This window comes from Protobothrops mucrosquamatus, unplaced genomic scaffold (assembly GCF_001527695.2).
Source record: "Protobothrops mucrosquamatus isolate PMUCROS unplaced genomic scaffold, P.Mucros_1.0 scaffold343, whole genome shotgun sequence".
In the NCBI taxonomy this organism is placed as follows: domain Eukaryota; kingdom Metazoa; phylum Chordata; class Lepidosauria; order Squamata; family Viperidae; genus Protobothrops; species Protobothrops mucrosquamatus.
This window is the reverse complement of record NW_015386680.1, coordinates 133,632-151,216: the sequence shown is the minus strand read 5'-3', so window position 1 is coordinate 151,216 and position 17,585 is coordinate 133,632. Positions and strand designations below refer to the sequence as shown.

General features: G+C 46.4%; 1 protein-coding gene across 1 annotated transcript in view; it reads right to left on the bottom strand.

Moving 5' to 3' along the window:
- The window catches only part of FBLN1 (fibulin 1), a 51,167-nt gene that overhangs the window by 1,205 nt on the left and 32,377 nt on the right, over positions 1-17,585 (bottom strand). The window contains exons 12-18 of the mRNA XM_015815463.1: positions 16,671-16,799; positions 16,062-16,187; positions 14,708-14,827; positions 13,756-13,887; positions 12,162-12,285; positions 4,758-4,900; positions 4,142-4,273 (exon numbers count right to left, since the gene is read on the bottom strand). Of these exons, the coding sequence (XP_015670949.1) occupies positions 4,142-4,273; positions 4,758-4,900; positions 12,162-12,285; positions 13,756-13,887; positions 14,708-14,827; positions 16,062-16,187; positions 16,671-16,799 (906 nt within the window). The remainder of the gene's footprint in view (positions 1-4,141; positions 4,274-4,757; positions 4,901-12,161; positions 12,286-13,755; positions 13,888-14,707; positions 14,828-16,061; positions 16,188-16,670; positions 16,800-17,585) is intronic.

The following is a 17,585-nucleotide window of genomic DNA, read 5'->3' as shown; positions in this document are numbered from 1 at the left end:
TTTACGGAATGCCACAAGCTCCTTTCCATTTTCCACGTTGTTTGGGATCCCTGAAGGCCTTACTGCCCTCCTCTGCTACAAGGTTACAAGGGAGCATGGAAACCATGGCCAAGGCCCACGCTCAAAGCACAGGATTCTCTCAGTTGAGGCAGGATCCCATGTAGGGATCTGCCAAATCCTTGAGGAAGAAAGCCGTGTTGTCCAAGGTAGCCAAAACGAGACCTGGGCTGGGAGGCCCTTGTCAGAGGGACACATTTTCCTGAAAGGCACCAGCTTTTGTGAGATGCTAGAGTTTGGTTTTGCAGTGTCACCTTATATTCTAACAATAGAAAAATGATGTCCAGCGTGGGGGCAGGGAGAAGGCATCCAGGAGGCATCCAGGCCATTGAAGTCCCATGCCAATATTTTCGGTTGCAGGAAGTCCTTACAGCCAACCACTCAGCGGATCCTTCAGAGTGGCGCAATGGACAGAACCCTCTGGGCTCCTTACGACCCAGCACCAAAGTTCCATCAGCTGCTAGACTTCCCCCCGCGTAACCTTCGGCCTCTCCTGTGGTCATGTGAAAACATTTTATGCTTTTGCCAAAAATCAGCGTTTACTTCTGGCTTTTGCCAAATCTGGCACTAAAGCAGTTGGTTTGCGTAACAACTGTGGAGTTCGCTTTATGCCGTGACATCCACTTTATGACAGTGATGTTTGCTTAATGGCTTCTACGAAAAAGGTTATCAGATTGGGTTGATCACATGGGTGACCTGCTTTATGACTGTCATGATTTATGACTGTAATGGGCATGCTGCATCACGGCTGTGAATCAAGGACCACCTCCAGATCCTTTAAGCACGGGGGCGTCTCTGGGAAAGGCCAAAAAATCAAGAGGGCAGCCACATCGGTGCAGTGGAGGCTCTACCTGTGTTTTATGTGTGCCGCATAAAAAACCCAACAGGGTAGCTAAGACAAAACCAGAAAAGATTTAGTAGGGAGGTAGATTTTTAAAAGCCAGGAATGTGCTTTCTATTAACTTGGGGCAACTGTGTCAAAGTTTTGCTTTGCAGGAATTAGTGGCCTTGCCCGCGTACAGGTGGCATTAGAGAATTAGAGAGAGCCAAAGGGAATAAGCCTTCTAATACCCCAGGCTTTAATAAAACCTTTTTGTACAGGCAGGAAACGAATTCTTCCCTGACAGCTGGTTAAAGAGAAATGGGGGGAGGGGAGGGGAAGAAGCTGAATAGCCCTTATAGTGGAAAGTCTGTTGAAAGGCTTAAAGAGAGAACGAGGGGAGGCTTTGCTGCTGCTCACCCTTCCGCCTAGATCAGCTGTGACACTTTGCAGGCGGGGATGCAAAAACAGTCCTCTTTGGCTCCCTTAGTTTGTACACCAGTTTATACACCAGGAGGCTTCGGTCAGCTCAGCTCTTGGTCCACCCATATCCCCTGATCGTAACTTCTGGGCGCCCAGAAACACGCCCAGCCTTCGTCTCGGTCCACAGCTTCACCCACCGGCCCTGCTTTTTCAGCCTCCAGACCCCTCGCTCGATACAGGACCCAAGCCTTTCCGTGGCTTCTGTGCATTTTGGAAGGCGGCCTGTGACGGACCACCACCGGCATTTCTAAATTCACACCTGGAAGAGAGGCCGGCCCCGGCCACCGACTGCCTCCTGCTGGTGAACACTTAAGGCAATAATTTTGACCCTTTAAACCTCTTCTACTGGCCCACTGCAAGCGGGCGGCCCCTGGCTTCAGCTGCTGCACTTTGGGCGAAGCAGGGAAAGATTGCCTCCAATCTCCAATCTCTTCAAGCCGCCCTTAAGGGCCCGTCCAATGGGTAAGAAAATAGCCTTTGGGTGTAAAAAAAAAATCCACTCCAAAGAGCGATCAGAAAAGGATTTGAAATGCCTGCTTTCATACTAGAAGCTTTCTTTACTGCTTGCTTCTCTCTTTTATGGTTGACTTTTTGTTGTTAATTCTGATTCTGAATTGCTCCATTTAATGCAGCTCACACGTGTCATTTTGATATGCAGAGAGACCCTTCCTATAGACGCACGCAGAGATGTTCACAGGGGATGGTTTTTAAAAAAGGCAAGACTTTGTGGCTGTGACAGTGCGAACAAAGCTCAGCCTGGTTTTCATGGGCCTTGCGCGTAATGGCCTCACCCTGGCCAGCACCTTAATTATTTTGTCCACACTCAGGGGACGTGCTGGGCCTGTGTCCGCAGCTGAACTCAAGTCTGCTGACCTAGTTCTATGTCTGCCCATTTTTTACAGAAGTGTTTTATATGTGTGTGTGTGTGTGTGTTTGTGTGTGTGTGTGTGTTTGTGTTTGTGTATGTCTGTATATTATAACTAATCAACCAAGAGCCATACTCCTGCATGATTTGCAAGCAAAGGAAGTCACATTTGATAAAATGTGACTTGATTTTCAAAAGTTTGAAGTGGAAAGTAAAGTTTAGCTGTCACTTCAGTGGCATGGTATGTTCACCTTTCTTTTATAACCAATATATACCAACCAGTGTTTCTCAACTTTAGCAGTTTTAAGACTGTTTTAAGCATTTCAACTTCCAGTTTTCCCAGGCCAGCATCCTAGCTAGGAAATTCTGGAATGAAGTCCATGCATCTTGAAGCATGTTGTCTGGGGATTTCTAAGAGGTGAATTCCATGTATCTTAAAGTCGTGAAGGTTGAGAAACACAGGTGGAACTGTCGCTAACTCTACAGGCTATAAAGAAGGCAAATTCAGCCTGTCATTGAGGTGACATCCTGGAAATGTGGACACGGGCCAGGGCACATTGTTAGAGAGGCCACAGGAAGATAGCAATGCACAGCTCACATAAAAACATGGGCTATTATAAAGAAGCCCCTAAATTATGCAGCCTTTCTCCCTGCCTGACTTTATAATGACCACCCTTTTGGGTTGCATTTATAGATATTGATTGTCATCCCCGATTTCGTCATGTCTAGGTTAGCATCAGCATCCTTGCAGAAAATCATCTTGCAGGTCTTTAATGGCTGTTTTCCCAACAGCTCTTCTTGACGACCCAGAGCTTAGAAGCCTGCATGAACGTGTTTCCCCTTTGGCACCAAGGAATCACTTTCTGCTGGCGAAATGTTGAAATAAATTGGAATGAGCACAACCACAGCGCCACCTTCCGGCCAAGCTGTAGGACAGATCCTAAAATTAGGCATGGGTATGGATGGCTGTTTCCCTTGCCCAACATTTCTCAACCTTAGCAACTCTTAAGATATAAGGAGTTCAACTTCCAGAAGCCGTGCAGGCTAGGGAATTCTGGGAGTTGAAATAAGTACATCTTGGAATTGCTAAGGTTGAGAAACACTGCAAAGCCCATCACTCAGCATGTTTTATTTTTGTTTTAATTCTATAAGTAACTTCAAAATACGCTAGGACACCTAGATTCTGCACACTGCTGGTCCTACTCTCCAACCCAATGGCTGGAGGAGATCACTAATTATTCTTTTATTTCTCAGGTCAGAACATTGGCCAAACCCAGCAGCCCCTTCAGAGGGAGGATGTGGTGAAGAAGAAGCCAAATTCTCTTGAACTGTTTTTTCTCTTTCTTCTGCCTTTTGTCTATTTGTCTTGGAGCTCTAACGCTCAGCCTTTATGTCCCAAAGGTACTTTTTTTTCCCAAAAGGCACACGACAACTGGACAACTGGAAAAACAAAGTCCAATTGCCTTTTGGAAAAAAAAAAGCATCTTTGGGACCACCATGGCCTGGATGACTGAGAATCTCCATAGACCCTCAGCCTACATGCTCTTCTCGGCTATTCGGAAGGGAAACACGGTCTTTTGAGCCATGGATTCCAGTGTGGCAAATGCTGGGGAAGCTCTAGCATCCCCCTGAAACATCCCACCCACTGGTGAAAGAGAAAAGCAATGACTTGTGCACCTTGCGCCTTTTTCACCACTATCACCTTTCCTCTTACCAGCCCCAAGAATGAACTGGGGACCTTTCTGGGGTGAAGGGTGGAACTGGATGGATGGGTGGATGGATGTAGGGATGGCTGGGTGAGTGGTTGGATGGATGGATGGATGGATGGTTGGATGGGCAGGCGGATGCTGGAATACCAGCATCGAGACCCCTGGGTTCAATGGTAAGAGCTACAACACAAAGGAGGAATTTCTTACCCACAGTCATGCCATCTGCATAGCGCTTGATGATGTCAAAAGAATCCCGTAAATTTCCTTCAGTTATATCGAATATGATGTCGGCCTCATTGGTCGGGTATGCTGGCGTAATGGCACGAAGGAAAATAATCTCTGAGGAGACAGCAGCAATGAGACCGGTGTTAGCTATTTAACCAGTTGCCAACTGGCCCAGTTTAGTTAAGGACAATAACAGAGACCCAGGATGGACGTTGGCACTGCTTTTGCCTGGTGGAGGAGAAGAAACGGCGTTTTCCCCCCGACTAGAATATATTGGCCAACAAGGAGCCTAAGATTTCAGAACCTGGTTCTGGAACCTAATCAACAACCATGCCCAGGTAAGCTGAAGGAATTTTTCATGTATCGCTTTTCATCTCATTGATAGGATGGAGGTTCTCTGCAATATCATAGGACGTTCTCCATCTTGTGCCTCCTAGAGATCTTGGACTATAAAGGCTTCCAATCCCAACAAGTCTGCTCAACAGACTAGCTGGCTAGTAAGGAGTCCAAGATACCCAGAACCACCGTCACTTCCAACATCATCACCCCACAAAAGGTTCCTTGGGATAATTTTATGGAAAGGAAGGAATCTGATTACCTTCTGGTCTCGTAAATTCCCGGAAAGTGGGCAGAGAGATAACAGTGTGGGAAATCGTGTGAACAGGGTCTAAGACACAGTTAGCATCATTTGATCGACAGGATTTAATGCAGCGAATGGTATCTGTCTTCTCATGTCTGACTCTAATGGAAAAGGAAAGACATACGAATTAAGATCAGAAACAAATGTCCCAGGGTGTCCACGGAGCATTGTCTAAAAAGTCGAGAAAATGGTTGTGATGATGTGACCAGAGCTCCATCGCATCTTCAGGATTACCATCTTTTGAGCACGTCTCTTGCAAACTATTTGTATGGCAACAGTTGGAAGAGCTGATCAGGAGGGGAGGGAAGCTTTTGATCCCACCGTGTTAAGCGTCTTATGGAGATGTGTTGCAGGCCCTGGAGTCTGATCTAGCTATTCTGGAAATTCATGAAATGAATACGATTTGAAAAGAGACTAGAGTACATCCAGCTACAATTGTTTCCAACAAGGCCAACATATCCATAAATATTTTGGAGATGCATTTAAAGTTTTTAATCACAGCAAAGTCTGGAATAAATCTGCTTTATTTTTGGTTCCTGTTTTTTACACATTTTTTTTTACGTTATCAAGTTGTCCTTGTTTAGCTACTGATGTTCATTGGGGGAAAATGCACCGCGTGGCCCCCTAATGTGATGGTTTTGTATCAGTTTCCCAGGGCTGACATCCACTCTGGTCTGGTGTGCAAATAGTGGCATACGATTATGCCTTGGACTGAGGGCACAACTGGGGACAATCTGGGATACACCTTTTCAGCCTTGAACTATACTTTTCAGGTGCCTGATATGCTGGTTTCGCTTGGTATCTCCTTCACAGGATACAGCAAACCAGAAAAGGGAATTTTGAGTGGGCAGGGAGAATAGCAGGAAGGGTTTGCTGTGTGCAGCTGAAAAGACGTCCAGCCTACATTTGATTTAAAAAAAAAAAAAATCTATATAACATGCTAGAACAAATCTAATTTCATAATTAACATGGTTCATAAACTATCCCATACTGATTAATTGAATAATCTGTTAGCTGACTCATTTTCAAGCATGCCTTGCCAAAACCTGGAGCATTATTTCATTTTTTATCTATTTTACTTACTGTATATCTATAATCTTTTGTTCAAATGGGCATTTCTTTCATACATGGGGCTAATTTGGGCCTTAGTCAATAACGTACAAACCAGAATACTTCTCCAAAAAGTCATTTCTCCACAATGGCTATTGATTTTCTGGCCTTTTGCAATTTGACCTCCCCTAAATCTGGAGCGCACTCACTTTCACACAGTCCTTGATATTAAGTTCTACAAGCGCAACAGTTCTGAAGAAATAAGCTTCATCTTGGCTTGTGTAGTTTTCTCTGTGTTGCCCTCTCAATATCCTCCTACTTGGAGAAGAGAAAGAGACGAGCCCAAAATGTTTTAGAGCTAGTTGCCCAAATGGTTTGAAGAACAGTCAGAATATTGAGATCTATGCTAGAATGTGCAATTGTTTCGATTGCTTCTTTTAAAGTTAATCAAATGTTTATGAAATTGATGGCCACTTTTCTTGCCTATTGTGAGCCCCACAAAGTAGATCCAAATCAGTAAGCAATTCTACAGGAAAAATTAAAGCCATTTTCATTGAAATTGTCTATAACAACCGTAGTCTCTTGCAAGTGGTAATTGTGTGGTGGAATGTAATCTGGATTCCCAGGAGAGAGGGACTGCATTCCACAGGGCAAAGAGGCAGTGAAGTGTGGAGTGTTTGGTTGGGAGAAAGAGAAGGCTCCTCCCTGGCAATTCCCAGAGTGTATCTATAGTGATGCAAATACTTCCTTTAGTTTGGCAAGATTTCTGTCTATGGATGAGGGACAATAAAAGAAACTACTCAGAAGTAGCTCCACGTGTCGTTCTTGGTTCTTGGGCGGCCTGACAGATTGTGCTGTACCTCTTCCGTGTATCTACTCCAAGATACCAATAAAGAATCCCCATTTTCAGTATTTCTAATGGTCACCTGGATCCGTGCAGCCCACGTATAAATGCTTCTATGAATTCTCACTCAGGTGCAAGCAGGGCTGACTGCAAGTTTCTTCCAATTGGAACCACCCATTTGAGCAAGAGTTGGAAGGATCAACAATTAAATCCTCAGTCCCAGACCCAACAGCTGATCTTGGCTGATCTCCAAAGCCAGGCAGGATCAGTTTAGCTCTCAGATGGTGAACCGAGGGAAAATCTGAAGGCTGGGAAGGCCAGAAGTATTACAGAAGGCGGCAAGAGCAAGCCAACTCTTTCAGTCGTGCTGATGCCAGAATCCAAGTAGTAACAGCCTGAAACATACAGCCTCCGGGTCTCTGTTGACGTTCTTCAGCCACCGTGTGCTGATGAACTGGATTTGGAAAAAGTGCCATCTTGCTGCAGAGGCAATTTGTGGACCTTTAATCTCACTGATCCAAGCTTGACTCCAAATTCTTAAGCATCTCCTTATTTCTGCATTAACAATTTGATCCCAGGGGAGATTTTAAAGAAGTAAAGATATTGGCTGAAATCCCACAACTGAAGTTGCAAAACTTTTGAGATACAAATTAAACAGGGTCAGGGTCAATCTTGATCTTGATCTATCATCTTGATCTCCTATCCACCCACAAATTCCTGGACAATGAGATATCCAAGCATGCAAATTGTCTTTGGGCAAAACGTAATGCGGTTTATGATGGTTTTTATTTTAAAGTTACAGTTTTATTTTGGTTTTTATTTATTGATCCCTTCCACTCAGCCATTTGGTAGGGCTGAAGTGCATCCCAGCTTATTATTGCTTTTAATTATTTTATTAATCTGTGATTACAGGTAATCCTCCATTTGTGACCACAGTTGGGGCTTGAATTTCTGTTGCTAAGCAAGACGGATGTTAAGTGAGTTGTGTCCAATTTTATGACCTTCTCGACTGTCGTTAAGCGAATCATTGCCATTGTTAAGTGAATCACATAGTCACAAAGTGAATCCGGCTTCCGCCACTGACTTTGTGGGAAGCTGGCTGGGAAGGGCACAGCTGGCAATCACCTGACCCCGGCATGCGGTGGCCTTCACAAAACAGGTGCCAGTGGCCAAGGGTCCAAATTCCGATCATGTCCAGACTGTGGGGGGGGGCTGTGACGGCCATGCGTGCGAGGGGTTGGTCATGAGCCACTCCTTTCCAGATGACCCTAATTTTGAACGGCTGCTAAATGAACGGCTGTGGCTGGGGGGCTCCCCGGAAAGCACTTGGCCAGCCAACGGGGTCTGGGTCCTGCCGGGGGCCCCGCTCACCAGCCACCGGCGGAGAGGACCGAAGCGGGAAAGCCGAACGCCTCCTTCTTGGGCTGAGGCTGCCATCCTGGCCTCTTTGGACCCGGAGACCTGGCTGGTTGAAAGAGACCCTGGTGGACTCCTACGCAGAACTTCCCAAAGGGAGAAAGGAAGGCAAGTAACCGGCCACACGAAGGAGCGTTAAAGGAAGAAAACACGGACCGGGCCGAATGAAAGAAAAGGCAAAGGCGGCATGCAGGAGCGGAGAGCCATCCGAACTTTATTACAAGATGTTAAAAAAAAAAAAAACAGCAACCGCCGAGGCCCAGGCCGAGTCAGCATGCGAGGGGTCAAAGTTGGGCGGTGACAAAGATCCACAGCCGGGCCAGGGAGGTGCTGACCCATCCGTGGCGGGAGAGCTGCATCTGAATCCCCAGGAGGAGGTCTCGGGGCTCTGGGATGGGCCGCTGCAAGGACACGACGCCCCTGTGGCTGTCCACCTTCCTCACTGCGAAAAAGCCCTCCTCGTTCCCGCTCAGGATGGCGAAGTGAAGGTGATCCCCAGAAACGACACTGGACGGGCCCATGCGGAAAATGTCAAGGGGGGCCTGGAGGCCGGTGGGGAAAGAGAGGTGGTAGGAAGTGATTCTCAAGGGCAGCTGCTGGCATTGCTTCCTGTCGGGGCAGGGCAGGCGCTCGCAACGGCTGCAAGACAAGGGGGGGAGGAGGGGGAGAAGAAGGGGAGGGGTTAGCAACCGTTCCGTCGGTCGGCAGGAGAAAAGCCGCAGGGCCAAGGGGGTGCTGGATTCCCACATCCCCCAGGCCTGCAGCGGAGCAGGCAGAGGCCCTGAGCCGTGCGTTTCATGCAGAAGGGGCTAGCTTCAAACTGCGGCTTAAGAGCAGCCCAACAAGCCATGCAGGCCACCAGGTCCCCGAGCCTCTGGCTAGTCTTGAAAATCCTCAAGCGTGCTCAGTTCGTCTGGCCCGGGAAGCTAATCGGGGGCAGTGCCGGGCTGGGAGATGCCCAGAGCAGAAAGCTCAACGGGCAAAAGTTGCAAAAAATCCCACAGAAATTGAGGGCAAACAGCTTCCCTCTTGCAGCCAGGGAAAACCCCATCCATGCCTCCATAATGGCCACCGGAACGGAGCTCACTTCGAGGGATGCTTAGCCTTTAGGCCCAGCTTAGCTGGCTTCAGTGTGGCTAGTAAGTGAATAGGAGACCACCTGGAATGTAGACTTTGTCCTTTAGAACAGGGGTCCCCAACCTCTGATCCGTGGACCGGTATCGGGCCACAGCATGCCAGCAACCAGTCCACACAAACAAGCGAAGCCCTATCTGTGGGATGCAGGCAGCACACAAAACCACGCACCCTCCGGTCCACGGAAAAACCTCTCTCCACGGAAGCGGTCCCTGGTGCCCAAAAGGTTGGGGGCCTCTGCTTTAGAACAATGTTTCCTCAAGAATTTTAAACTGGGTGGACTTCAACTTACTGGGTGGGAATTGTGGGAGTTGAAGTCCACACAGTTTAAAGTTCTTGAGGTCAAGAAATTGCTCTGGGCAATAGTATCTCCTGGGGTATACTGTTCCAAGCCTATGTTCCAATTTTTCTTTTCTTCCGTCTGATGAAGAGAAACTAATTTGTGCTTTTCAGGTTTTGCCCGCTATTTTTGTTTCTAAATGCTCTTAGCTGCCTTTAGCACTTGTCAGACTAGAAAGAAGTTAAATTAGTTAAAAAAACAGAAAATCACGTAAGCTTGCATTTACTGTCTACAATAGGAAAAGCATATACACTTGATTGTTTCAGGATAACGGTTCTCTTCTAAGGGCCCAGCTAGGTGGCCACACAGAGACCACCTTGGCTGATTTTGAAAAGTTGAGCAGAATTAGTTTCTTTCCTAGTATTTGGATGGGAGACCACATGGAAATCTCAGGATCATAAGCTATGTCTCCTGGGGTGGGAGTAAAACATTCTAGTTGGTTACAATAGTTGTGTACACAAAAAGAGGTGGGGCTTAGATTGCACATTGCCACCATTTGTCTTTTTTGACCCTGTCCCTGCAGACACTCTTTAACATTCACCCTGCCTTTTGGGGACCTTTATTTAGAATATCTAGAGACCGAACTATTTTTCTGGCCCCCAAGGACACTTCTAGGATTCTCATGCTAATTTCTAAAGTACAAAAATTCAAACAGATACTTTTTTGCAGCCCCCCCCTCCCCCAGGTACAGGATCTTAGAATCAGAGGGAAAATTTTAAAAAGAGCAAAAACTGCTCTTTTTGAGATACATGGCTAGACTCAGAGATGCTGGCGGCAGTCATCCATGTCCTGATCAGACGGTTTGATGCTCTGCAATAGACACCAGAGCAGGATCATTTCCCTGCCCAGAACCACTTGCAGGTTCTACGGGCCTTGGGGGACCAAAAGTCACAAGTCCTGGGTTCCTACGGCTACCAGCAATTAGCAGCATCAAAAGCATTAACTCCAATTGGGGTCAAAATCTGCATCGTCCTGAGTGAATGTGTGCATGGGGGGGGGAAAGGGGGGCTTTGAGTGCCACGCCACGCCCACCCTCCTCCCCACGGGCATCCCCAGAAAGAGGTCGGCATCCATGGAGAAGCTGAGCAAGCAGAAACCCCCCCACCCCTCGTGGAAGCTGCCCACCCAGATGGTTCTCCCTGCCACAGAGGAAATCTGACAGTCTGAAAGAGCAAAAATTGGAGTACGTTTCCAAAAGTACTTTTATGCAACTCCTCAGCAATTATATTAACCAACCACTGGGCTCAAAAAACAAGTGCTCAAGGGTGGGAAGTTTGATTATTTTAGCTGAAAGTAGCGATTTTTTCCCCCAAGAATCATTATTCCTGGTTTTCTGTTGAGCCTCAGCAGGTACGAGTATTTACTCTGTTATTAAGATTTTGTTAAGAGCAAAGACATAAAAAATGTAAACTTTTTTTCAGTTAAAAAAAAGCAGGTTATGCATTCACATAGGTACACAAAATAAAAACTGAAGGGAAATCTTTATACCTTGAAGATTTGACAGAATATTTTATCTTGTATTACAGCTCATTTGTGGAATGTTTTATAAACTGGGTGTTGAAATACTGTAATTTTGTAGTGAGGAGTTGAAATATAAATAGACCAAAACCACATGGGTATTGAAACACCTTTGTGTTTGTTTCACAAAAGTCTCACACTCATTTCTGAACCAAATAAATTCCTAGATGGAAGGCCACTAGATACCATACAAGCAATACATATAAATGTATAATGTATAATTCTTCTAGGGGTAAGAAGGAGACATTATTTTAAAGGGTGTATTTTGCCTTTATATTGCTAACACCAGCTGTTTTTAAACTGGCAAGTTGCCTTTGTTATTTATAATTTATAAAATATTGGCTGTCAGAGCTGCCATCTTCAGCCCTGGTTAAAGCCACTGGGCCAGGCCCTGGGAAAGGAGGGATTCTACTCCGGCCTCAGGCGCCAAGCCAGCTGGGGGACCTTGGGCCAGCCCCTCTCTCTCGGTCCTGAGACGGAGAAGACCAGGACGAACCTCTTCCAAAAACCACCTCAAGAAAACTGCAGGGACTAGTAGTCCAAGCAATTGCCAGAAGTCCAGACCAACTCAAAGAAACACACACATAAACCTGGCCAGCATAGTCTGGCTTTAGGAGAGTTAATCTAATCTGATTCAGAGCCGAATGGGAGACCACCAGAAACCCCCAAAACTGTAGGAGACAGTAGGAAATCAAAAAGATCCCTAACAGTAGGGGGGAAACACCCTTCCAGTTAGGCCTGCTGAACCATCCCCAGGACAGAATCCCTGGCTAGCTGGAGAATTCCTGGAGTTGAAGTCCACACATCTTAAAATTGGCAAAGTTAAGAAACGCTGCTCTGTGTCTTCGCCATACTGCCCACCCTCCTTCTGTTCTATGGTCCAGGGTGACCACTGCGGTCTAACGTTTCAGCATCCGGTCTCAGTTTTCACCAGGCTGCTCCAAGAACTGAGCAAACGGGTGAGGAATGAGAAAAGTCACTTGGACGGGAAGTTTCTGGTCCGCTTCGGTGATGCCCTCGGCCTCTAACTCCGGGGGGGGGATTTGGGGGGGGCACTTACGTGTCTCCGGATTTGCGATAGTTCTCCGGGCATTGCAGAGAAAGGCAGCGAAACCCTCCCTGGATATTAAAGCAGGTCTGGTTGTGGGAACAGGTATGAGTTTCAGTAAGACATTCGTCAATATCTAGGAAGGGGAGAAAGAGAGCAGGAAAGAGATGTTAACTGGGATGCTCCAGCCAGAAACGGTTGTTTTCACAGGACCAAAGTGTGGCTGGGGGCTCCGGGTACACTCGTGTTCCCAGGGTGCCAAAACTGCTCCATATTCTCTCCCCCCCCCCCCCGCTGGGAGGCTGAGGGACCAATTTAAAGGAAATGAACTTTAATCTGAACCAGGTCGGCAGGCCCACCTTAACTGTTGAACAGAACTATTTGAGCTGCTTTTTCATACCTGTTTCTTGCTTGGTACAGGTAATCCTCATTTAGCGACCATTAAACAAAATGGTTGCTAAGTGAAACCACAATTGTGCTTTTGATCTCACTTTAGCTTTCCTTTGCTTTACAGACCTGCAAAACTTGTAAACGTGAGGATTGGTTGCAAGTTATTTTTTTGTCACTGTCACAATTGCAAACGGTCACTAACCAAGAAACAGAAGGTTTGTAATTCTACCATCTCATTTATAATATTGTAATTTCCCATTTTTTGGGTAATAAGACACTAATCACCAACAAGCTTGCAGGAATGAAGCATATATGCAGCTCAGGGCTGGGCTGCCGCCCTCCTCTAAGGCTGGCTGTTCTTGTGGGTGTTTCGTTATTTTCCCCAGGAAAAAATCCTCAGGAACATCAAATGCAAAATGCCGTGGAAAATGAATCCAGGTTTTACGTGCCGGTCTGGAGGAGCACACTCTGAAAGTCAGCTGGTGAATTTCTGTGTTTCGCTTTCTATTGTGTCTTGTTTGCTTTTTCTTATTATTTCCTTTCTTATTTTCTCTTCCTGTGGAATTTTATTGGGGTCTTATTTTCTCATTTTTGTTTTCTAGTTTTATGTCATTATTTGGAGGGCAGGAAATCTACCCAACAGCATTTTAAAATGCCGTCAGCAGAGGGCGCTGTGGCACAGATTCCTTTCTACTGGTGGAAGAAGAAGGGGGGGAGGGGGGGCAATCCCTGGCATTTTGCATCCAAGGAAAAAGCAGGGGGTGCTTCTTTGGTGCCCCAGAAGGGGGGTGGGGGTGGAGAAAAGTGCAGCGAAAGCCCCCTCCCCAATCTTTTGTAAAGGAAGCTAGAAAAAGCCTCTAGACTCAGTTACGCTGCCGTATCGAATCCATTGTGATGGTGCAACCTTATTGATTATATAAAAATAAATGCTTCCCCAATGTAAGCATGTGATTTGTTTACTGCAGAGCCCCCTGCAGACTGGCCCACCCACCACTCTCCTGGGTGGGGGAGTCCAGGCTTGGGACCTGCCTGAAGAGCCACTGCGGTGTTCCTCCATCCCATCTCGGTGGCTACAAGCTAAAACGTCTGGTAGTGATGGAAGCTGGGGATCCCCGTCCATCTGCAGGACACCCAGAAATGGCCGGTCAACCCTGACTCAGACAGGATTGAGGATTTTATTAAAGCTGCTTCTGCAGCCCGGATTTCTGAGACTCACCCTGACAGTTCCGTGCATTGGGGGCCAACTTGTAACCCGAAGGAGGGCAGGTACACTGAAAACTGCCCGCCACATTGATGCACCGATAAGCACAGATGTGTCCCCCCGTGGGTAAAGCACACTCGTCAATATCTGAAAATCAAGACAAGAAGGAAGTCTTAGTGGTAGATCCCAATGGTGGGTCTTAAGCCACCCAGAACTAGAGGCCTTTACATCCAGAATAAATAACCCAAGGCGGTTTCCCCCAATCTGGCATCCTCCAATTATTTGAATCACAGTTCCTAAGATTCTATTTTCCTGGAAACCAGGTTAGGGAGAAAGCAGACCAGGAACACAAGCCACACTGGGTGAAATCCACCCTGAAAATCCCTAAACATCCTACTTCACCCAATCCCAGAACCCTTGGGCTGGGTTTAACCAGCATAACAAGGTCACTTAAGGGTTGGCTAGTCATGGCATTTTTATGTATTTATCTATTTTGTGGTTTAGTGTATTATGTGAATTTCCACTTTTTCCACACACGTATATATGTATATATGAATATATATATATATATATTCTTGCTGGCTAAGGAATTCTGGGAGTTGAAGTCCACACATCTTCAGAAACACTGCACAAATGAAATTAAATAGAACCCATTGTAAATTTCTGAATGGGACTGGAAGATCTGTCGTATCTCCAGACGATGATCCATGAAGCTATGCCATTGGTTCCTGCATAGCTGGCCAGTGGTACGTACGCTTTGTGTACGTAGAAGCTAAAGACAAGACTGTGTTCTCGGAGGGGACTCTGCGTGGAATTCCATTTCCACGCACATTTCCCAGGGGTATCATGAGCTCTTAGAGAGCAGTTGCTAAGCGCGAGCACCCTTCCTGAGCCAGGCAGACTGAAGGCCTGCAATCGCCTTCTAAAGCTTGACTGAAAAGGGCAGCTGATGATAATGGCCACTCACCTTCACAGGTGACCCCATCTATGTCACTGAGCTGGTAGCCACGACGGCAATAGCACTGGTAGGAGCCATAGACGTTGGCACACTCCTGGCTGCAGGGGCTGCTTTCGCACTCATTTAAGTCTGAAAGCCACAAATACGCATCAATGTGAAACAAGATTCCTTCCACTCACGCCCTCCTAGCCTCCTCGAGAGCTGCCCCCACACGGTCGGTTTTATCCATGCAGGAAGACGCTGAGAAAATGGTTTGAATCTGGTCTGGTCCTCGTCTGAGCTTCCAATTTCTACACTCCCAGACTAAGTTTAAAATCCCATGGCCTCTTTTTGATGAGTTAGCCCCATTAAACCCTAAAATTGGGAGGGGCACTAATTCCCTGGAGTCCAGTGAAAGTATCTTCGACAGATAACTGTCCAGTCTCTGTTGGACACATCCAAGGAAGGGGTGTCCATCACCATTACTGAACTGGTTTGGGGATTTTTTTCCTGACAGATACATAATGAGAACCTGCCATCCTGTAACTTAAATGTCCATTACAGGTAGTCCTCAACTTAAAATGGTTGCCTAGCAACTGTTCAAAGTTATGGTGAACTTGCCAAAAGGTGCCTGGATTCAAAGTTGTGATGCCTGAACCACCACCACCACCACCACGGTCACATGACCAAATTTTGAATAGTCAGCAACTCACCCATATTTATGGCCCTTTGCAGCACTCCAGTCATCTGACCACGGTTTACATTTTTGTCATAAACCCACATTTACTTCCAGCCCATAGGAAACAATGAGATTGCTTAAGGACTGCCACAAAAACGGTCATAAAATCAGCAGCAGTCACGTGAAGACCTTCCTAATGACCCACAAGACTAATGATTATAATTGAGGGCTCAATTACAGTCAGTAAGTCAAGGACTGCCTGTGTTCCACATCCTGCCCTTTGGGATAATGCCCTCCTGACTCTCTTGTGCCGGTTACCAGAGGGGGCCTCCTGTGTCCTGTCTCGCTTGTCTTCTCTCGAGGCTAAACCCACCCCACCCTTTCAGCCACTCGTCATGCAACATGTTTCGGGTTCCCAAAATCCTCTTTGCCGTCCTGCCCTTCACCTCTCCCAATTTTTCTGAATCCATTGGAAAGTTTGGTGCCCAGATGAGACACAGCACTCAAGGTTGGGGCCTAACCAAAGCAGAAACAAGTTGAATGGTTACTTCCTGGAATTCAGAAATGATTCTTCTGCTCACACAGCCTACCAAGGTATTGCCTTCTTTGCAGCTGCATAACACAACTGGCTCATGTAGCTAAATGTTTTCTCTCTCCCCCCCTCCCCTTTCTTTCTCTCTCTCTTGGTGATTCATAGCATCTTACCTTCACAAGATCTCCCGTCAGATGAAAGTTTGAATCCCATTGTACAGCTACAATAATATGACCCAGCAGTATTTTCACACTTATGAGCACAGAGCCGACCAGGGTATCGGCGACATTCATTAATATCTGGGGAGATGAATAAGCCATGGTTAACTTTTTTGGGCCTAGGTAGCAAAATTGGGTGTCCTCAAAAACAATTTATCCATCTCCTCTGAACCATCATGTTACCGTGACTTAACTCCCCCTTAAATGCCATGTGCAGCAGGATATCAGCCCCACAAATAGGAAAGTAACACGGGATAATTCTGAAGAGAGGCTCTTGGGAGGCAGGAGGTGGCTGCAACACAGCAAAAAATATGACTCCTGGGCTATTTTCCAGTCCATTCTCACAGGGACGACAAATAGGACACTCATAATAAGATGCTGTCTCCAAAGAGATGCACACAGCCTGACTCCCACCATGTCCCAAGAAAAAACTAACCCTGCCTGGATGGTGCAACATCTTGAAACACAACGAAATACCTATTTATACCTATTTCTGCCCAGTTGGTTTTTCCCATTCCAATCTACGCTATGATGAAGCCCACAGGTGACCCCTTGTGCTCTTACCTGTGCACGTTCTGCTGAACCCATCAAAATAGTAGCCCAGCCGGCACTGGCAACGGTAGCTCCCAGGGGAGTTGATGCAGGTGTGACCCTCCCCGCAAGGTTCGGGGGACCCTGAACACTCGTCTACATCTTGGGGAAGGGAAAAGAAAGGTTTGAAAAAAGTCCCGGGAGAGGAAGGTCATCAAGCAACCACATGTAGATGATGATGAGGAGGAGGACGATACAAAGAAAAGCAGAACTGAACTGGGAGGGAGGGAAGCCAGCCCTGAGGGCGATGACCTGGGGCTGATTCTGCGCAGCCTTCCTAGTTTTCATTCTTTTCCCTTCCCCAAGATGAATTTAGGGATCATCATCATCCCAGTGCCACTATTTACATAAAAGAGAGAGGGAAAAGATTTAGTTTTTACTCTTAACTTTTATTCCAGCGGAATGATTAAACTGGTTGTAGGATGAGTAAAAATGCAACAGAATTCTAAATAAATGTAAATAGTAATACCTAAAGTGCTCACCGTACAGCACATTACCATCAATAATGAAGAATTCAGTTCAGTCAACAGAGAAGTCAATTTAAAGTATGAATGTTGAATATTGATTTGTTTCCACTTAGAAAGCAACAGGGGTCAAGACAAAGAACTCCTGATCCATTTTCCAGGAAAATCATGCAGCTTCATCAAAGATATGAAAAAAGTAGCTTCACCAAAAATAGTCAATACTGTATATTCCTAAGACAGCTGTTTGAATTTTGGCCATGGAATGTGATACGATGTGAGTAGAAAAACAGACAGGTGGGTTAAAATCACATACCAGATTGCAAGTTCAGGAAAATTTCTGCTGACGTGGTCAACATTCACTTGTCTGTGAACTCGGCCTCTCAGGTCAGAGCCAGCAGGCCGAGCAGAGCCAGCTCAGGGGGGG